This window comes from Alosa sapidissima, chromosome 8 (assembly GCF_018492685.1).
Source record: "Alosa sapidissima isolate fAloSap1 chromosome 8, fAloSap1.pri, whole genome shotgun sequence".
Lineage (NCBI taxonomy): Eukaryota > Metazoa > Chordata > Actinopteri > Clupeiformes > Clupeidae > Alosa > Alosa sapidissima.
The window spans coordinates 31,261,013-31,276,997 of record NC_055964.1 but is presented as its reverse complement, the minus strand read 5'-3'; the positions used below and the strand labels follow the sequence as shown (position 1 = coordinate 31,276,997).

The window sequence follows — 15,985 nt, the reverse complement described above, 5'->3', positions numbered from 1 at the left end:
TCACCCAAAAGACTGTGAAAGGATCTAATAGGACGCCTCGATATCAGGTGTGTGTGTGTGCGTGTGTTACAACCTTACAGCATTATGTTATGGTACATTACTTTCACTAGATTCCATTTTTTCCCTGTTTAAAACAAATGTATAAATGTACATCCATGATGCATTGGTATGGTATATGCATACAGTTTCACACTGTGTGCACGTGTGTGTGTGTGTGTGTGTGTGTGTGAACTCAAGACTGAGAACGAGAATTTGTAACAATGAAGACTTTTTTCTAGAATGTACATTCAGTTATGCCATCATGTTTCCATTGCTGAACAAGCCCTTGATAGGTAGACCTTCCTTTTGTCCACAGGACCCTTTCTGTTTTGTATGCCATAGACAGTTACAGATGATGATGATGATGATTATTGACAACAGAGAAGATGATGATAATGGTGATGATGATGATGATGATGATGATGATAAAAGTTTGTAAAAAAGTAAATAATTCTAATTTCAAATGAACAAAGGCTCTTGGTTCATAAAATGTCCTCCTTTACTGTGTTCCTGTGTGTGTGTGTGTGTGTGTGTGTGTGTGTGTGTGTGTGTGTCCGTTAAATCAGTAAATCGGTGTGCAGGGGCTTACAGATAGGAAGTGGCATGCGCTGCACTCTCTGCTAGGTTGCACTGGGTTGAGTGAATGGCCCAAATGAATGGCCCATTTGTGCTAAAACAGCATGGTGAAATATGGGTTACAGTGTATGGGTTAAACATGGGTTACAGTGTATGGGTTAAATATGGTTACAGTGTATGGGTGAAATATGATTACAGTGTATGGGTTAAATATGGGTAAAATATGGGTTACAGTGTATGGGTTAAATATGGTTACAGTGTATGGGTTAAATATGGTTATACAGTGTATGGGTTAAATATGGTTATACAGTGTATGGGTTAAATATGGTTATACAGTGTATGGGTTAAATATGGTTATACAGTGTATGGGTTAAATATGGTTACAGTGTATGGGTTAAACATGGTTTATACAGTTTACGGGTTAAATATGGTTTATACAGTCTATGGGTTAAATATGGGTTACAGTGTATGGGTTAAATATGGTTATACAGTGTATGGGTTAAATATGGGTTACAGTGTATGGGTTAAATATGGTTATACAGTGTATGGGTTTAAATATGGTTATACAGTGTATGGGTTAAATATGGTTATACAGTGTATGGGTTAAATATGGTTAAACAGTGTATGGGTTAAATATGGTTACAGTGTATGGGTTAAATATGGTTATACAGTGTATGGGTTAAATATGGGTTACAGTGTATGGGTTTAAATATGGTTATACAGTGTATGGGTTTAAATATGGGTTACAGTGTATGGGTTAAATATGGTTATACAGTGTATGGGTTAAATATGGGTTACAGTGTATGGGTTAAATATGGTTATACAGTGTATGGGTTAAATATGGGTTACAGTGTATGGGTTAAATATGGTTATACAGTCTATGGGTTAAATATGGTTACAGTCTATGGGTTAAATATGGGTTACAGTGTATGGGTTAAACATGGTTATACAGTCTATGGGTTAAATATGGTTCATACAGAGTATGGGTTAAATATGGTTACAGTATGGGTTAAATATGGTTATACAGTCTACTGGTTAAATATGGTTACAGTGTATGGGTTAAATATGGTTACAGTGTATGGGTTAAATATGGGTTAAACATGGTTTACACAGTCTATGGGTTAAACGTGGGTGAACGTGCAAGAGTGGCAGAGCAGCAGAATGAAAACATAAGTCATTAGTATCACAGTTTAATGCTGTCCTTATTTTGGCCAAATCGTCCTCAATTTTAGACACAACTTGTCCTCCTTTTCAGAGTCTGGTTGGTGGTCACCTTATTTCTGCTACTTTATAGTATGCATGTAGCCTCTACTTACCCTTTTAAACACAAATTATGACTATCAAAAGTGGATTTCCAATCACCCAAAGTATTGCACTGTTTAATATTTTATATATATATATATATATATATATATATATATTATATTAGGATACCAGATAATTAGGTCTATTTAAAAACAATGCCCCACCTTGATCAGAACTTTTCAATATGCTAAATATTAGTACATTTTTACACTGTGTTTGTTAAAAATGAATATAGGCTGATTTATCATTTATCGTTTTTTGAAATCCTCAAATTATCGATATTGGTATCGGTCTTTAAAATCCCATGTCGGTCGTGCTCTGCTATCCAGCCATGATATCATTCATGTCTTTGAGCCTCTTTGTTATATTGTCCATATGTGGGTTCTCCACCCCAATCAACAACAAGGGATTTAGAGGGAGAGGCAGAGGGAGAGTCTTATGTCATCACAACTATACATCGTTTATCCTCTGTGTGTGTGTGTGTGTGTGTGTGTGTGTGTGTCAAGGCGGGGGGGGGGGGGGTGGTTACAGCCTGGAGCCAATAGGAGTGTGTGTTTGAGAGAGATAAAGACAAACGTGCGTGCTGTGTACGTCTACATGTATGTGTGTAGATCAGTCTATCTGAGTAAGATCACACATTCGTGACAAGAGAGAACGGAACCTCATTCTGATCAGCAGCAGCACTTACAGGTAAGACCTGGTCTCCTTTACGAAATTATTTTCAGTACTTCTTTGTGAATAATTAGACATTAGTCTGTAATTTGATATATAATTCTCAATGCCAAAATGTGAGACGGGTTGAACGTCTAGCAGTCACTGTGACGATGTTTGTGTTACCTGCCAGCCGTCTCTTACAGTTTATTACATACTGTTACAGTCATTGTGGATGATATATGCCTTAAGAGCTATAACATGTAGTACTTCACTCAAACATAAAAAAATGCTAGATTTGGCCATTTTTATATATACATTTTGAATATATTTGTAGTGTAAACCTGCACAAAGCTTAGAGAAACCTCTTAAACTCCTCACAAACAGACCTTTAGCAGACGTTTACTTAGTAATACTTACCGGTACTAGAGAGTAAGAGTGCAAAGGCAGCCTGTCTTTCTCCTGTGACTAGTAACAGATTTGGGACAACGTTTGAGTCACATCATGGTTGTCTCTGGCCCACCTCTATCGTTCAGTCTCCTGCTGATTTGTGAATGAGCTCATGCTTTCACTCAGAGCGGGAGAGGAGATTAGTGACCACAGAGGACAGGGGCGATAATTATAGTGAAGCTGAAAGAACATCCAGATTTAACGGCCTAATGCTTTTTGATGACCGTCAGAGACAGACTTCATGACTGTGTGTGTCTGTCTGTCTGCGCTGTAGAGGACATGAGTGACAGACTTCATGACTGTGTGTGTCTGTCTGTCTGTCTATGCTGCAGAAGCGATGAGAGTCTGTGCTGTAGAGACAGGCGTCATGATTGTGTGTGTGTGTGTAACTGACTATCTGTGCTGTAAAGGCCATAAGAGACAGATTTCATGTGTGTGTGTGTGTGTGTGTGTGTGTATTACTGCTGTAGAGGGCACGAGAGACAGACTTGATGAGTGTGTGTGTGTGTGTGTCTGACCGTCTGTGCTGTGAACGGACAAATGAAGGACTCAGACATCATACACTGTAGAGGCCATGCAAATCAGACCTAGATCTAGGGCTTAGGGTATGATCCAGACTTAGACTGTCTGGGCTTGGGCTCAGAACATCTCTATTTACAAACAAGACACACGAGAAAACCCAGCACTCTACTCTGAGTAAACGTTATCCTTATCTGATAAAACGGCATCATTAAACTGAACTTTTAATTGCTTTTTAAAGGACCTCCATAGTGAAGGCACAGCACAGCGCCACTACCTACTCCCACCAGGCACCCACATGTGACGGGCACTGACTTGTGTGTTGTGTGAAATAATAAGCCTTCTGCAAGCTGATGCGATTGAAGATGGAAAGTGTGTGCAGGCGACAACAATAACTTTCACCCCATACTAAGTCCACCAGAGCCATTTACTTGCGCTCTGTACACCGTGTGCATAGGGCATATTATGTAAATGTATGATTTCCCCTGCTATGCATTTTTATCATGGTGCATAGAGATGCTTAACATCCCATGGTGATGATGAGGGTCAGGGAATCAGAATCGCATTCATTATGGCAAAGCCTGAGAGCTTGTTTTAGATGGCGGAGCTTACAGTGGGGTAAAGGTGGATTACGGCCAGTGTCTTTTAGCTGCCCTTTCCTGACCTAAGTGAAAGAAGCATTATGTAAGCGTGGGGAGGGGTCACGGGGGCTTGTCTCTCTGTGTCCCGTTAGTCTGGACAGTTGAGCGTTGTGATCTGTGTAATGTATCAGGTTCAGCCAGGCTTCAGTCTCATTTAAGACAACTCCTATGTGCTATGTCTAATGGCAGTCCATTAGAGAGGCACATTCACGCATGTCTAACAGCTTTCTGAGTATTTTAACACTTGTTGAACTTGGTGAGCTCAGCCGCATGCTTTGACTTCTCTATATAACTGACATTTCAAGGCCTCTCTCTATCTTTCTTCCTTTTTGTCTTTCGCCCTCCAGGACATATCCCATGATGCATCTGAAGCGAGGGATTGCCGTGGTGCTGGCCAGCATGTTGCTCCTGGTGACCGTGAGCCCTGTGTGGGCGCGGCGTGGCGGCGGTGCCCGGATGGGTGGCGGCATGCGCGGCGGCGGGGGCTGGGGGGGCGGTTGGGGGGGCGGAGGCGCGCGCAGCTCAGGCTCTAGCGTGGGAAAGATGGCGGGCGCGGCCGCCGCGGGGGCACTAGGGGGCGCTGTGCTCGGCTCCATGGTTCGGCCTGGGTACGGCGGCGGCTACGGCTACGGTCACGGTTACGGAGGCGGCTACGGTGGCTATGGCTACCCCAGGTACGGCAGCGGGTACGGGAGCAGGAGCTATGCGGCTTCAGGCACCGGCGCCTACGTGGACGGAGAGTTCCGGAATGAGACGGATATGGAATACTACATGAGTGGCGTCGCCGACACCAGAGTGTCCCAGACATGCAACATCCTGCTGGGATCGGCACTCTCCTTCATCATCGGACACTGGGCACTGTGACACAGACAAGTGGGTGTCCTTTATGGACGAGTGTGTGTGTGTTAGTGTGAGTTTGTCTGTGTGTGTGTGTGTGTATGATGAATGAGTGATGTGATGAAACAATGGAGTATTTGCATTGTGTCTCACTCAGATACTTGGCCACTGGAGAGAGGTGAGGTGATGGGTGATTGACACCCGTTGACTGTGAGTGTAAGTGAATGAGCGCTTCAGTGCTATGTTGGTTCATTTCACAGGAGAGACAGCCAAGGTTCTTTAACCTAGAACACTTCTGTTGTTTGAATAGTCACTGTAATAATTCCGTGTCAAACAGCTTCATGCTTTTCAGGGATTTGAAATGTTTGTTTACATGAGATGAGTTTGCTTTTGCAATGTCTGTTTTGTAGTGACAGTACTAGCAAATATTGATGCTACCTGTTGTTTATGATTTTGACCCTTCAATGGATCTCAACCGTTAAGAGGGAATTCTGCTTTTAGTGAAAATGTATCATTTGGTTGCAACACTTGGATCTGCTGGGCAGTAAGCACTTAGGACAGTCAACCACCTTCTGGGATAGTCGGCAGAGTCTTATGCTTTCTGCTCAGGCTCCCACAGCAGCTGAATGTCCTACCTCACGCCAGTGGGTTAGATGACTGGTGCTAGAGCCAAGCCAACACCCAGTGTTAGCATACGAGACAAAAGTAATATTTGCAATTTTGTTTGATTTTTACACTTGTTTTGGTACAGTGCATATCTTTCTTGTATGTTTTCATATATGGATGTGTATATTTTTGACTTCTGGACAATACCTCACATCAGGAAACAACTTGTTTATAAAATCTCATCATGGACGGCAGCATCACTATGCCCTGTCAAGGCTGCAGTTTCAGTGTCTGACCCTTTTCCCCTGATTTACGTTTAAAACATTGCTTTGACATCACACCTTTGCATTTTGTGAAATAAACACAGTTGTGAAATATTATGCAATGTGTTTTGTGTTAAGACTGATACGGTAAGCCTTGAAAGGTGAACCCTTGAGACGGTCAGTGGCTTATGACGTGTGTGTGTGTGTGTGTGTGTATGAACACAAGAGATTGTTCTCGGGTGGCAGCTGACCTCTGAGCTGTGATGCCTGTCCACGGTACACAGGGAGGGACAGTCCAATCTGGAGCAGGATAGAGTATAGAGCACACACAGAGAGGTCATCTAGACCAGTATAGCACCAGCCGGGTAAAGATCTTAGAATGGAGCTAGAATCTTTGGGCTTAAATCACTTTAGCACTAATCCAGAGGTTAAAGATGAGCGGATGGGTGGGGATGTCATCCACGGCCTGATTCCGTGGTCGCCGTTGTTTATAGTTCTTGGTTGCTTAGGTAACAGGCTTGTGTCTGTGGTCACATGTTTCACTCATTGTTCCACTCTTATAATCATGCATTACATCATTGTGTTGTGTAGCAGGAATAACTCATACTATTTTTGTAGACAAGCTACTTTTCAATAGAGCTAAATGTATTTAGAGTCACTATACCTGGGTGGAAGTAATCTTTCTTTGTTTAGGACATACTGTGTCACATATACTGCAGGCCTATATAGTACTGACAGGACAACCAGAGATACAATCTGATATACAATTAGAGATGAGTAAGCGTTAAAGTAAATGTTTCATGAACAGACTTTTTGTACAGCCTATTTTGCTGACATTTATTGCATGTCCTATTTGAATACCACTTGACTGTTTATTGTTTAACTTCTCTTTCTCTCTCACATACACACACACACCTCCAGGATCTGCTGGCATACTTCCTATTTTCAGGATGAGTTTCCTGTTGTCTTCTAAAGATGATGCACATCTCTATTTCACACCCTAGCAATGGAATGTTCAGACCGCTGAGGTAAAGTAGACGAAAGACTGAGGAGTTTCTATCCTCAGGCCATCCGGACCCTAAACACATGTTACAAGGTCGTTTCGTTCGCCGCTCACGGGCCTCGAACCCGCCACCTTGACACACACACCGGCATGGGAGACGAACGCTCTAACCACTGAGCTAAAAGCCCAGGATTCCAACTCAGCGGTTAGAAGCGTTCTTAAGGTTAGTGCTGTGAAGATTTACACGGGCAACCCCAGAGGAAACTTTTGCTTCTCATTTGTATCCCTTCTGTTGCTAAGGAGGCAAAATGGTGATTCTCTTTTAAGGATCATATAAGTATTACTTTTGTCACAATTATTTCTCCTAATTTTGCCTTAGGAGAAATAAAACAAGCAAAAGATGAGACACATAGCAATAAGACAAGTAGGAGTCACATAAGAGATATTAGTTTGAGAAGCAGGAGAAGTACAGGAGATCTCTTATATGTTTGAGTGTAGTCTCACTTACAACTTGTTTCTCCTTAGGAGAAATAATAGAGCAGATGGAGTCACATAAGAGATATTAGTTTGAGAAGCAGGAGAAATACGGGAGATCTCTTATATGTTTGAGTCTAGTCTCATTTACAACTTGTTTCTCCTTAGGAGAAATAATAGAGCAAATGAGGAGACATTGCAATGAGAAACTGTTGAGAAGTAGGAGTTACAATTGAGATATCAGTTTGAGGGTCAAAAAATAGGGCACTCCATAGAATTTCAAACTTTTATTTTATAAAACAAAGCAAAACAGTTGTACTTTAAAAATGGACTTTAAGCAATGGGAGCTTGCACAGTTGCACTTTAAAATGGACTTCAAGCAATGGAAGCATGTTAATGCCTTGATTTGTTCTTTTTAAAAATTGTGTATTCTTATTTTTAATTTTTTTGTGTGTGTGAGTGTGTATGTGAGTATTATTTTTAAAAGCTGCACAAGCAAATTGCATTGTACGGACCAACTGCACAATGACAATTTAAGTCTATAAATCATACAACATAGAGAAATTAACTAATAAACAATAACATAAACAAACTGAACTTGTGCCAAAGCGTGCCATACTGTGTACAATGGTGGATGAAAGCATGGGCTGGTCAATCTGCGTCTTTTATCCTGGTGGTGGAACCAACCAAAGGGAGGAGGGAGAGAAGAGCAGAAAATAGAACATTGTTAGTTTGTGAGCCACTCAAAAATACAAAGTAAGACATTTCTTTGACCGTCTGCTTTCATAACTGTGGGAATTTTGATACAGCACAAAGATCAGACACACCTTATTAATCACTTAAACACAGAATGGGGGATGTGATGGCTACCACTCACATTTGCTATATGTTGCCCAATTGAAAAACAGATTGTATTGATATATTTGTCAAGCTTAAACAAGTTTGTTGAATTCCCTCACCTCATCTAGTGAGTAAACTGAATTGTCAGACTAGGATTAACCCCTATCCAGCTTACCACTAGGCAAAACCTTGTTTTGGTTGGACTAAGCCTATTCAGTGTAAAAAAAAAAAAAGGGCATCTGAAAATAGTTTAGTTCAGAGTCCTGATGTCAAAAAAGTAATTTGGGCAATTTTTTTTGTCATCTGGGAGCTGGCTCCATAGTCAGAACGCATAACAACTAAATGCAGCGTTGCCTTGTTTAGTTCTGATAGTGGGTTTCAACAGGAACATTTCTCCTGTGATCAGTGAGGTTTAAGTGATGAGTATTGCTGGAACATGTCTCAACAGTCTCATTGAAGGGCAAATCTGGTGTAAACTGATTCAAAGCCTTGTTGTTCGAGCTCACCAGGCACTGTCCAAAGGACAAAGAACAATAAAATGTGTCAAGAAATTAGACTAGTGTAGTTGCCACAATACCAAAATTATTGTTTCGATACCGATACCACATCAAGAATTGCGATTTCGATACTTCTTCGATAATTCTTAAAAAATGTATTTGATTTGGGGGCCCAGACCACCTTGACATCATCAGTAATATTGAATATAGTGTTATCATTCACACCAGTGGGCAACCTAGATTCTGCTTGACTCTTTCCACACACACGGAAAATTATGGCTTATTTCATATGTTTCTATTTCATATACCTTCGAATTCATATAAAGTGTACAGTTAATGTATAGTATTTTTTATTCTGCATAATTACTATTAATCTGCTTAATTGCTAAACATATTTAGTCATTTGAATACTTAATATTTATTTTTAAACTATTACACCTAGGCAAATTTTAATGTGGTGTGTAGGCCTAGGTGTAATTGAGTGTTTGTCACTTTAAGAAATACGTGAGTAATTACTGTAGCCTTCAGTCTCACGGTTTTAGGCTAGTGAATAATAGTTGCACATAATGCATAAGGATATGTGGATGCAATTCATTGTTGTCTGTCATTAGATAAAATAAATGTAAATAAAAAAACTATCAAGTTCATAGAAGGGATCATGTTCAATAATGATTTTAGCACTAATTACGAATGACATACATGACCTGAGCTAGCAGAATTAGTTAGCAAGGAGCTCTCTCCAGATGTAAAAGTTTGCAAAGGTTGCGCTGCCTATTTCTAAATGACATTAAACCCAATAGTAGACCTACGTACATCTCATAGCCTAGGTAGGTTAGCAACACAAAGTTGAGAGGTGCAAGTGAGCAAATCAACTTGATATTAGCCTATTATTATGTGTTACCACAGAATCACTTAAGCTAAACTAGCAGCCATGTCTCGCTGTTTATGGCACGACAGCTGCGCATATGTGTGTGAGGAGAAAAGACGCACAGCCACAGGCTTGGGGAGGAGGCACTAGAAGCATGCCTTGTGCACACAAACAAGAACACGGTCATTCTTAAAAGTATTGATACTAATAAAATTAGGTATTGTGACAACTGCTAATAGCTATTGCAACACTTTTGTAGTATCGGTGCACCGTGCAACACTAAATTAGACGATCTCTGACGTTAATCAACCCCCTGTTGAATTTTCACATTGTTGTTGTTTTTTCCTAGCCTAGAAATCTAGACGCACCCTAGCGGCGGCAAATTAATTTGCTCAGCCTGTACGTCTAGTATCAAACCATAGGGATATCTATTGGCTGACGCCGTGGACGTCATCCAATCACAGCGCTCTATTTTGTTAGAGAGTCTTAAGGCGGGCTTAACAGGATGGCGACAGTCCTGCGACAGTGAACAACAAGGAAGGTGGCTATGGCAAACGAAGAGCGGTTGTTTGAATCGGCGTTGGCGTCAACTTTGGAGGAGTTGGACTTTTCTTTGAAAGTTGAGCAACACAATGCACTTAAGTCATTCCTTTCGAAGAAGGATGTATTTGCCGTTTTGCCGACCGGATACGGATATGGTCGTAGCGCTGGCCTATTGCATGCCTAGGCAGTTTGAAAGACAATTCTCTGCCCGCCCCTTGGATTAAGCGAGGTGAATGGCTCGATTCCAGACTATACATTTCAATGATATAGGATGGCCCGCCAGGCTAGTTTTTTCCCCCATTTCACCTTGCTTGCAGGCTAGTATAATTAAAATTGAAGACCTTCGTTTAAAAAATTAAGACTTTGACAACGGAATTTAAGACTTTTTCAGACCTTAATTAAGGAACATGACATTTAAGACTGTTTAAAGACTTTTAAGACCCCGCGGCTACCCTGCATTATGTCAGGAATACCAAAAGTACTTCTATACGGCTCTGGGCTATACTTCCCTGTCCATAACTCAGAATTGGCTGTGCCACATTTTCTTTTTCCTATGAACAGCACACAGTGATTTCCAACAAGAGCTATGGATCAATTCATACCGGATTTGTCCTTTAAGTGATTTGTAAACAAGGAGTGCTTTAGGGTCAATCCGGTAAATCAAAGACAATTACTCAATATTACATCTAAATTAGCCCAAAACATTTAGCTCTGATCACTCAAGAGACACTGACAATTGTCAAGAACAAAAACAAAATACAGTATACACCAGGGGTATTCAATTAATCTTCAGCGAGGTCGTTACGGAAAATTTCCTCAAGCAAAGCTCCGGAGCATCATAATGTTTAGGCTATGTATATGTATGTATGTATGTATAATATATATACAGGGGCGGAGCCAGAGGGGTGGCTCCGGGTGGCACAGGCCACCCTTGAGATTCGATTGGCCACCCCAAATCCTAGTCTACGATTGGCCATTAACATGGTGTAAAGCGGGACCTTTCTTGATGCACTTGCAGCAGTGTGAAGTGTCAGACGTCAGAAATGTAAGTGACAAACACACTTGCCTTTATTGGCCTGCGGCACAATTGAACTGCGGAACGAAAGGTTTCCCCGATCAATTAATACGCAACTTTGTGTAGGCTTAACAGAGGTAGCCTAAATATCGTGCCTATGACGATGACAGCTTTTAAAAAAAAAAACATTTATTTCACTTGTCTCGCTGGATTGAAGGCAGAATGTGGGCTGTTGCGCAAATAGATGAATGAGGGTCGGGAGATTCCGTTAACAAAAACCTAAAGTTTTGCTAACATTTTCTCCATATTATCGTAAAATATGTCTCCATGCAGGGCAGGGCTGGTTCTAACCTAGGCTAGGCTACTATATTTGGGTGGGCTGGTAGAAATTTTGGGTGGGCAACATAGCAAAGCTGTCAAATTGGATCAAAACTAACATAAACACAAAACAAACACAAAACAATCAGTACTACCTAGCTTGAGTTGCTGCAGCCAACAGCCAGGGATAGGCAGTATGTCTGATACATGTATGTAAAATACAAAATAGTATGTGGTCATTTTTATTTTATTTAGTTGGAAAAAAATGGCATCATATTTTGTATCAAAATACTTTATAGGTTTGTAGTTTAAAAATAGTGCCAAATTATTTTGGTAAAACCAATAACCTACTTTTGGTGATGTGATTATAAAAGTGCAAAACAATGAATGCAGCACTGGTGCTGACTTGTAATTTGCCCAGAGTTGTTGTGATCAGAATATTGAGATTCAGGTAGATAAGTTTCTTGAGAACTTTAGTCATCCAATTCAAACACATGGAAGTCATCCAATTCAAACACATGGAACCGGTTATGTGGTTGCCCTGCAAGAAGTTGCACCATGTGCAACGTGCACAATGTTTGCACACATCCACAATACACTCCTTCATACCAACCTCAAGTTTCTTGAGAACTTTAAAGTTCTCAAGAAACTGATGATTAATCATTTAATCGGAAGACATGGAACCGGTTATGGTTGCCCTGCAACAAGTTACCCCACGTGAAAATGTAATTAATAATTTGCCCAGACAATATTATGTTATCATAATATTGAGATTCAGGAAGATGAAATTGCTCACACACAATAGACTCCTTCATACCAACCTCAAGTTTCTTGAGAAAATAAACAAATAGACAAAAAAGCAGGTCAAATTATTGTAACAGCTACAAAAATAGATGGCCATAGAGTGGGGGAAATGTCTTGGATGAGTATATTTTGTATATCTTCATTTACAGTAATATAATAAAATTGATTATATTTTAATGTCCCCATGATGGAATTTGTTTTAGAACAGCACAGCCCAGTGACAGACAACTTAGATAATTAACTTTAATATGTTTGTATTCAATTTTATTCAAATACAAAGACATTTTATGTGAGAGTAAGGTATTTGTGTTTTTTTGTCCTTCAATTTATGAGTATGGTGTTTGCATCTGGTTTCCCTAATGTATTTGTGCCAATTTCACATCTTGAGCCTGTTTCTGTTTATCTGGATGTTTTGCCTCATGCCACCCTTGAATCAGTGCCTCACTAGTGCCACCCTTGTTAAAAATGTCTAGAATCGCCACTGTGTATATATAATATTAGGATGGATGGATGGAGCCTAGTTGTAGATAGATAGATAGATAGATAGATAGATAGATACTTTATTGATCCCCAAGGGGAAATTCAAGAAGATTGTAGGCCTAGGCCTAATGTTTAATGTGAAATAAAATAAGTAGCCTAAAAGGCAACATTCGAAATGAGGAGAAATAAGGCAAGATAAGAGTGATTGGGGAGAAAAACTGAGTAGCCTTGGCTATTTTAAAGATCTTAACGTGAACTTAAAATAAAATTTGAGCTGAGACAAGGCTGGTTCCTTGAACCCATTAATCAGCAAGTTTAATTTAATTTTTTTAGTTTTTTTTTACGTTGACCCGAAATCCTGGAAACCCAGGAACATCACGTTGTTGGGCAGTGAATGCATGTCGGCTTAACTAGATTGTGGTGGATCAATCATATTGCCTTCTTAAATCGTAAAATATTCTGTGGTCTCAGTTCACTGTTGAATGGGCCTAGCCTACCCTATGCTTGCTCAATATGCTTTGTCTAGTAGAGGTGCTTCAAATTGGCGCTTTTAAAAATCACCTGTCTCAGAATAGAAGAGGTCCAGGGCAATTCTGCCCAAACCTGTCACATCCATATTTAGCCTAGTTGGCGTTACGGACGTGACAGTTTTGCGTGGTATTGCCCCCGTATCGTTATATAAAGCTCTGTTCTCGCTGTCTAGCTTCCTCCTCTTTGAGCAATCGATGATTTGAAAATAACTTACTTATCGTTAACTTAGATATCCATCTGATTGTTTCTCGTCCCGTCTCCTCTCCTCGCTCGTTTCAGGCTATCAGTCTCTTCCCCATAGTAGACTACTTTACTCACTGACTCGACTTTATCAGAATTCACAGATTTCACTGGCTGAGTAGCAGCAAGCGAAATGATGGTTCCTGAAGCTCCTGAAGTAAATGCTGTTATCCTAACCAACGAAACATTTAGCGCAGCTTTGAAATCTTACGTGAAAATCTAAATTAGGCTATTATGGTCTGGGTCCGGATAGGATCATGTCACGGTCCGGACTCGGATCGCGGTCCGCCATTTGGTGATCCCTGGTATACACCATACAATAAATATTGTTGGTGAGTTAATCATTTTGGCCATGTCATTTTTTTTACTTTTGATGTATGTTCAGCCCATCTGTAAAATATCTTCATAAAACCTAGTGGAAATTTCGCCTCTATCATTTCTATGACAATGTGATTTTGTAGCTTTCGTAGCTACACAGTTTGATGTTAACTGTATAAAGGTTGAATAATTTTAGTGCAATAGAGGCCTACCCTTTATAAAAAGCCCACCAATAATGCTCACCACAATTGGAAATCATTTAAAATAAGAGAAAATTACCCCAGCTTCATGGATGTTTTGGAACCTCCAGCCCTCGTAACAAAAGCCTTCTTGACCTTTGCGGATTCCACAGCTGTCCATCCGCAGAGCGTTCCACAGTGCATAACGTAGGCTGCAAATAAAAAGCAAAATCAATCTATCAGTGTGGTAATAATAGCTCTGAAACTGACACTTGCAGTCATTGATTTTGATTAGCTGAAACGTGTTCCTTTCTGTTGTAATTCCCAAGTTACACAAAGTTACACAAGGTTACACATCCTTGTGTACACATCCCTACGCAAAGAATGGTAAAAAATGAAGTTGTTACAAGCTGTGGCCAATGTTCCACTTACCATTGTGTGACAGTCTACATGAACTATTTATTGGTGTAGGGGTGTCTTTATAAAACCATCAACTGTGCATAAGTTAAGACAACCAGAGGAATACAATAAATCATCTGTTGGAAATTGATCTTAATGCCTCAATTAAAAAATGAGGAAAAAATCCAACCTTTAAACACACCAATATTCTTTGTGAATGAACCAGGTATCGTAAATTAATAAATGTTATTCCTTAAAATACAGGGGGCATAAGTAAGGAACCCCCTATGTTAAAATCCCATAGAGGCAGGCAGATTTTTATTTTTAAAGGCCAGTTATTGAATGGACTCAGGATACTATGCATCCTGATAAAGTTCCCTTGGCCTTTGTAATTAAAAGATAGATAGATAGCCCCACATCACATACCCTTCACCATACCTAGATACATCATGGTTTTATTTCAGTTAGGCTAATAGCTGGTTTGATTTGCATGCTACAGATTCTATTAATTGCAAAAGAAATGTTGACTGGTAAGTTATTCATGACTGCAGATGCTGACTTGCCTATTTCACGATCCCTCGACCGCAGCAACGCTACTTCCTAGTTTACCTGGGTTACAAGAATGCCCTTTCACTCCTGTTACAATATGCTGTAATTTATAGCAGGTTAAACAAAAGTGAGAACATATTGTGGGGAAAAATATACTTACCATTTTGGTACGCTGTTTGTTCAGCAATTTGATCTGATGATCTAGCGTAGTCTTCCAATTTTTTAAGAAGCTGCCGGCCTGTTTTCAGTGGAATTGAGCTGGAACCAGTTTAAACCAGTGGCGATAACGTTAGCTTCGTCATCTTGACTGACATCCCAAAGACATTTTAAAATTCTGTGCATTTTGGCTACAGCATGCCTTAACACCATTCAAAACATACAGACTAAAGCTGTATAAGGCAAAGTAAGCTAGCAACGTTAAATTGTCTAACGTTAGCTTTATATACAAGCGGCACAGCCAGTGATGTAACTTACAAGTAGCTAACATTAACTAGCTAGCTAACTTTATGTGCTGCTTCAGTCAGGTTGTTCAATGATATATTGAGTCTAAAAATATGCAAGAACGTTAGCAAATTACCAAAATGTTAATGTACCTTCTCTGACTTTTCGTGGTGGCAAGTTCTGCACAATCCTTCATACGCACACACCGTTTCACTTGGTTTCACTGGGCGCCAAATCTAGACAGCATTTTCTGGTAGGAGTCTTCTGCATGCGAGTTTGTCACGTCCGACCATCATAGACCTCTGGAGTCTAACTTGATTTCTCTAACTTGCTAACAAGTCGCAAGTTAGCTCTGGGGTAGCAAAAATCAAATTGTGCCGCCTTCACGTACCATTGATTATAATATCTACTCGAAGGTTGAAGACAAAAGTGCATTCAGGAAAACTTCTGCGTCTCCGATTTCGTCGTCTCCCTGCGCGAGAATTTAACAGGTGATCTCCTTATATGGGCATAGATGGTAGCTTTTTTGTAGGCGAACTTCAGAGGTCTGTCAGAGCATCGTCATGTGTGGTGGTCACATCACATGGTTAGGCCTACTG

The 15,985-nt window shown here is 40.3% G+C and overlaps 1 protein-coding gene and 2 long non-coding RNA genes across 3 annotated transcripts in view; 2 read left to right on the top strand and 1 right to left on the bottom strand.

Moving 5' to 3' along the window:
* Positions 1–507, top strand: part of LOC121715719 — a 3,197-nt gene extending 2,690 nt beyond the window's left edge. Inside the window, exons 1-2 of the long non-coding RNA XR_006033669.1 lie at positions 1–47; positions 356–507. The exon at positions 1–47 is cut by the window's left edge and continues 2,690 nt beyond it. This is a non-coding gene — a long non-coding RNA (uncharacterized LOC121715719). The remainder of the gene's footprint in view (positions 48–355) is intronic.
* A 4,142-nt stretch (positions 508–4,649) lies between these two features.
* On the top strand, positions 4,650–5,981 carry prnpa (prion protein a). The gene has a single exon (XM_042099729.1). The coding sequence runs from the start codon at positions 4,650–4,652 to the stop codon at positions 5,043–5,045; it is 396 nt and encodes a 131-aa protein (XP_041955663.1). The 3' UTR covers positions 5,046–5,981.
* Positions 5,982–14,164: 8,183 nt separating this feature from the next.
* LOC121715724 lies at positions 14,165–15,553 on the bottom strand. The gene is made up of 3 exons (XR_006033674.1): positions 15,539–15,553; positions 15,106–15,203; positions 14,165–14,209 (listed from the first exon to the last, which is right to left on the bottom strand). It is a non-coding gene; the product is annotated as an uncharacterized LOC121715724 (long non-coding RNA).
* Between the last annotated feature and the right edge of the window lie 432 nt (positions 15,554–15,985).

Excerpts from the sequence above, each read along its gene's own strand:
- prnpa (XM_042099729.1), top strand. The coding sequence starts at position 4,650 with ATGCGCGGCGGCGGGGGCTGGGGGGGCGGTTGGGGGGGCGGAGGCGCG.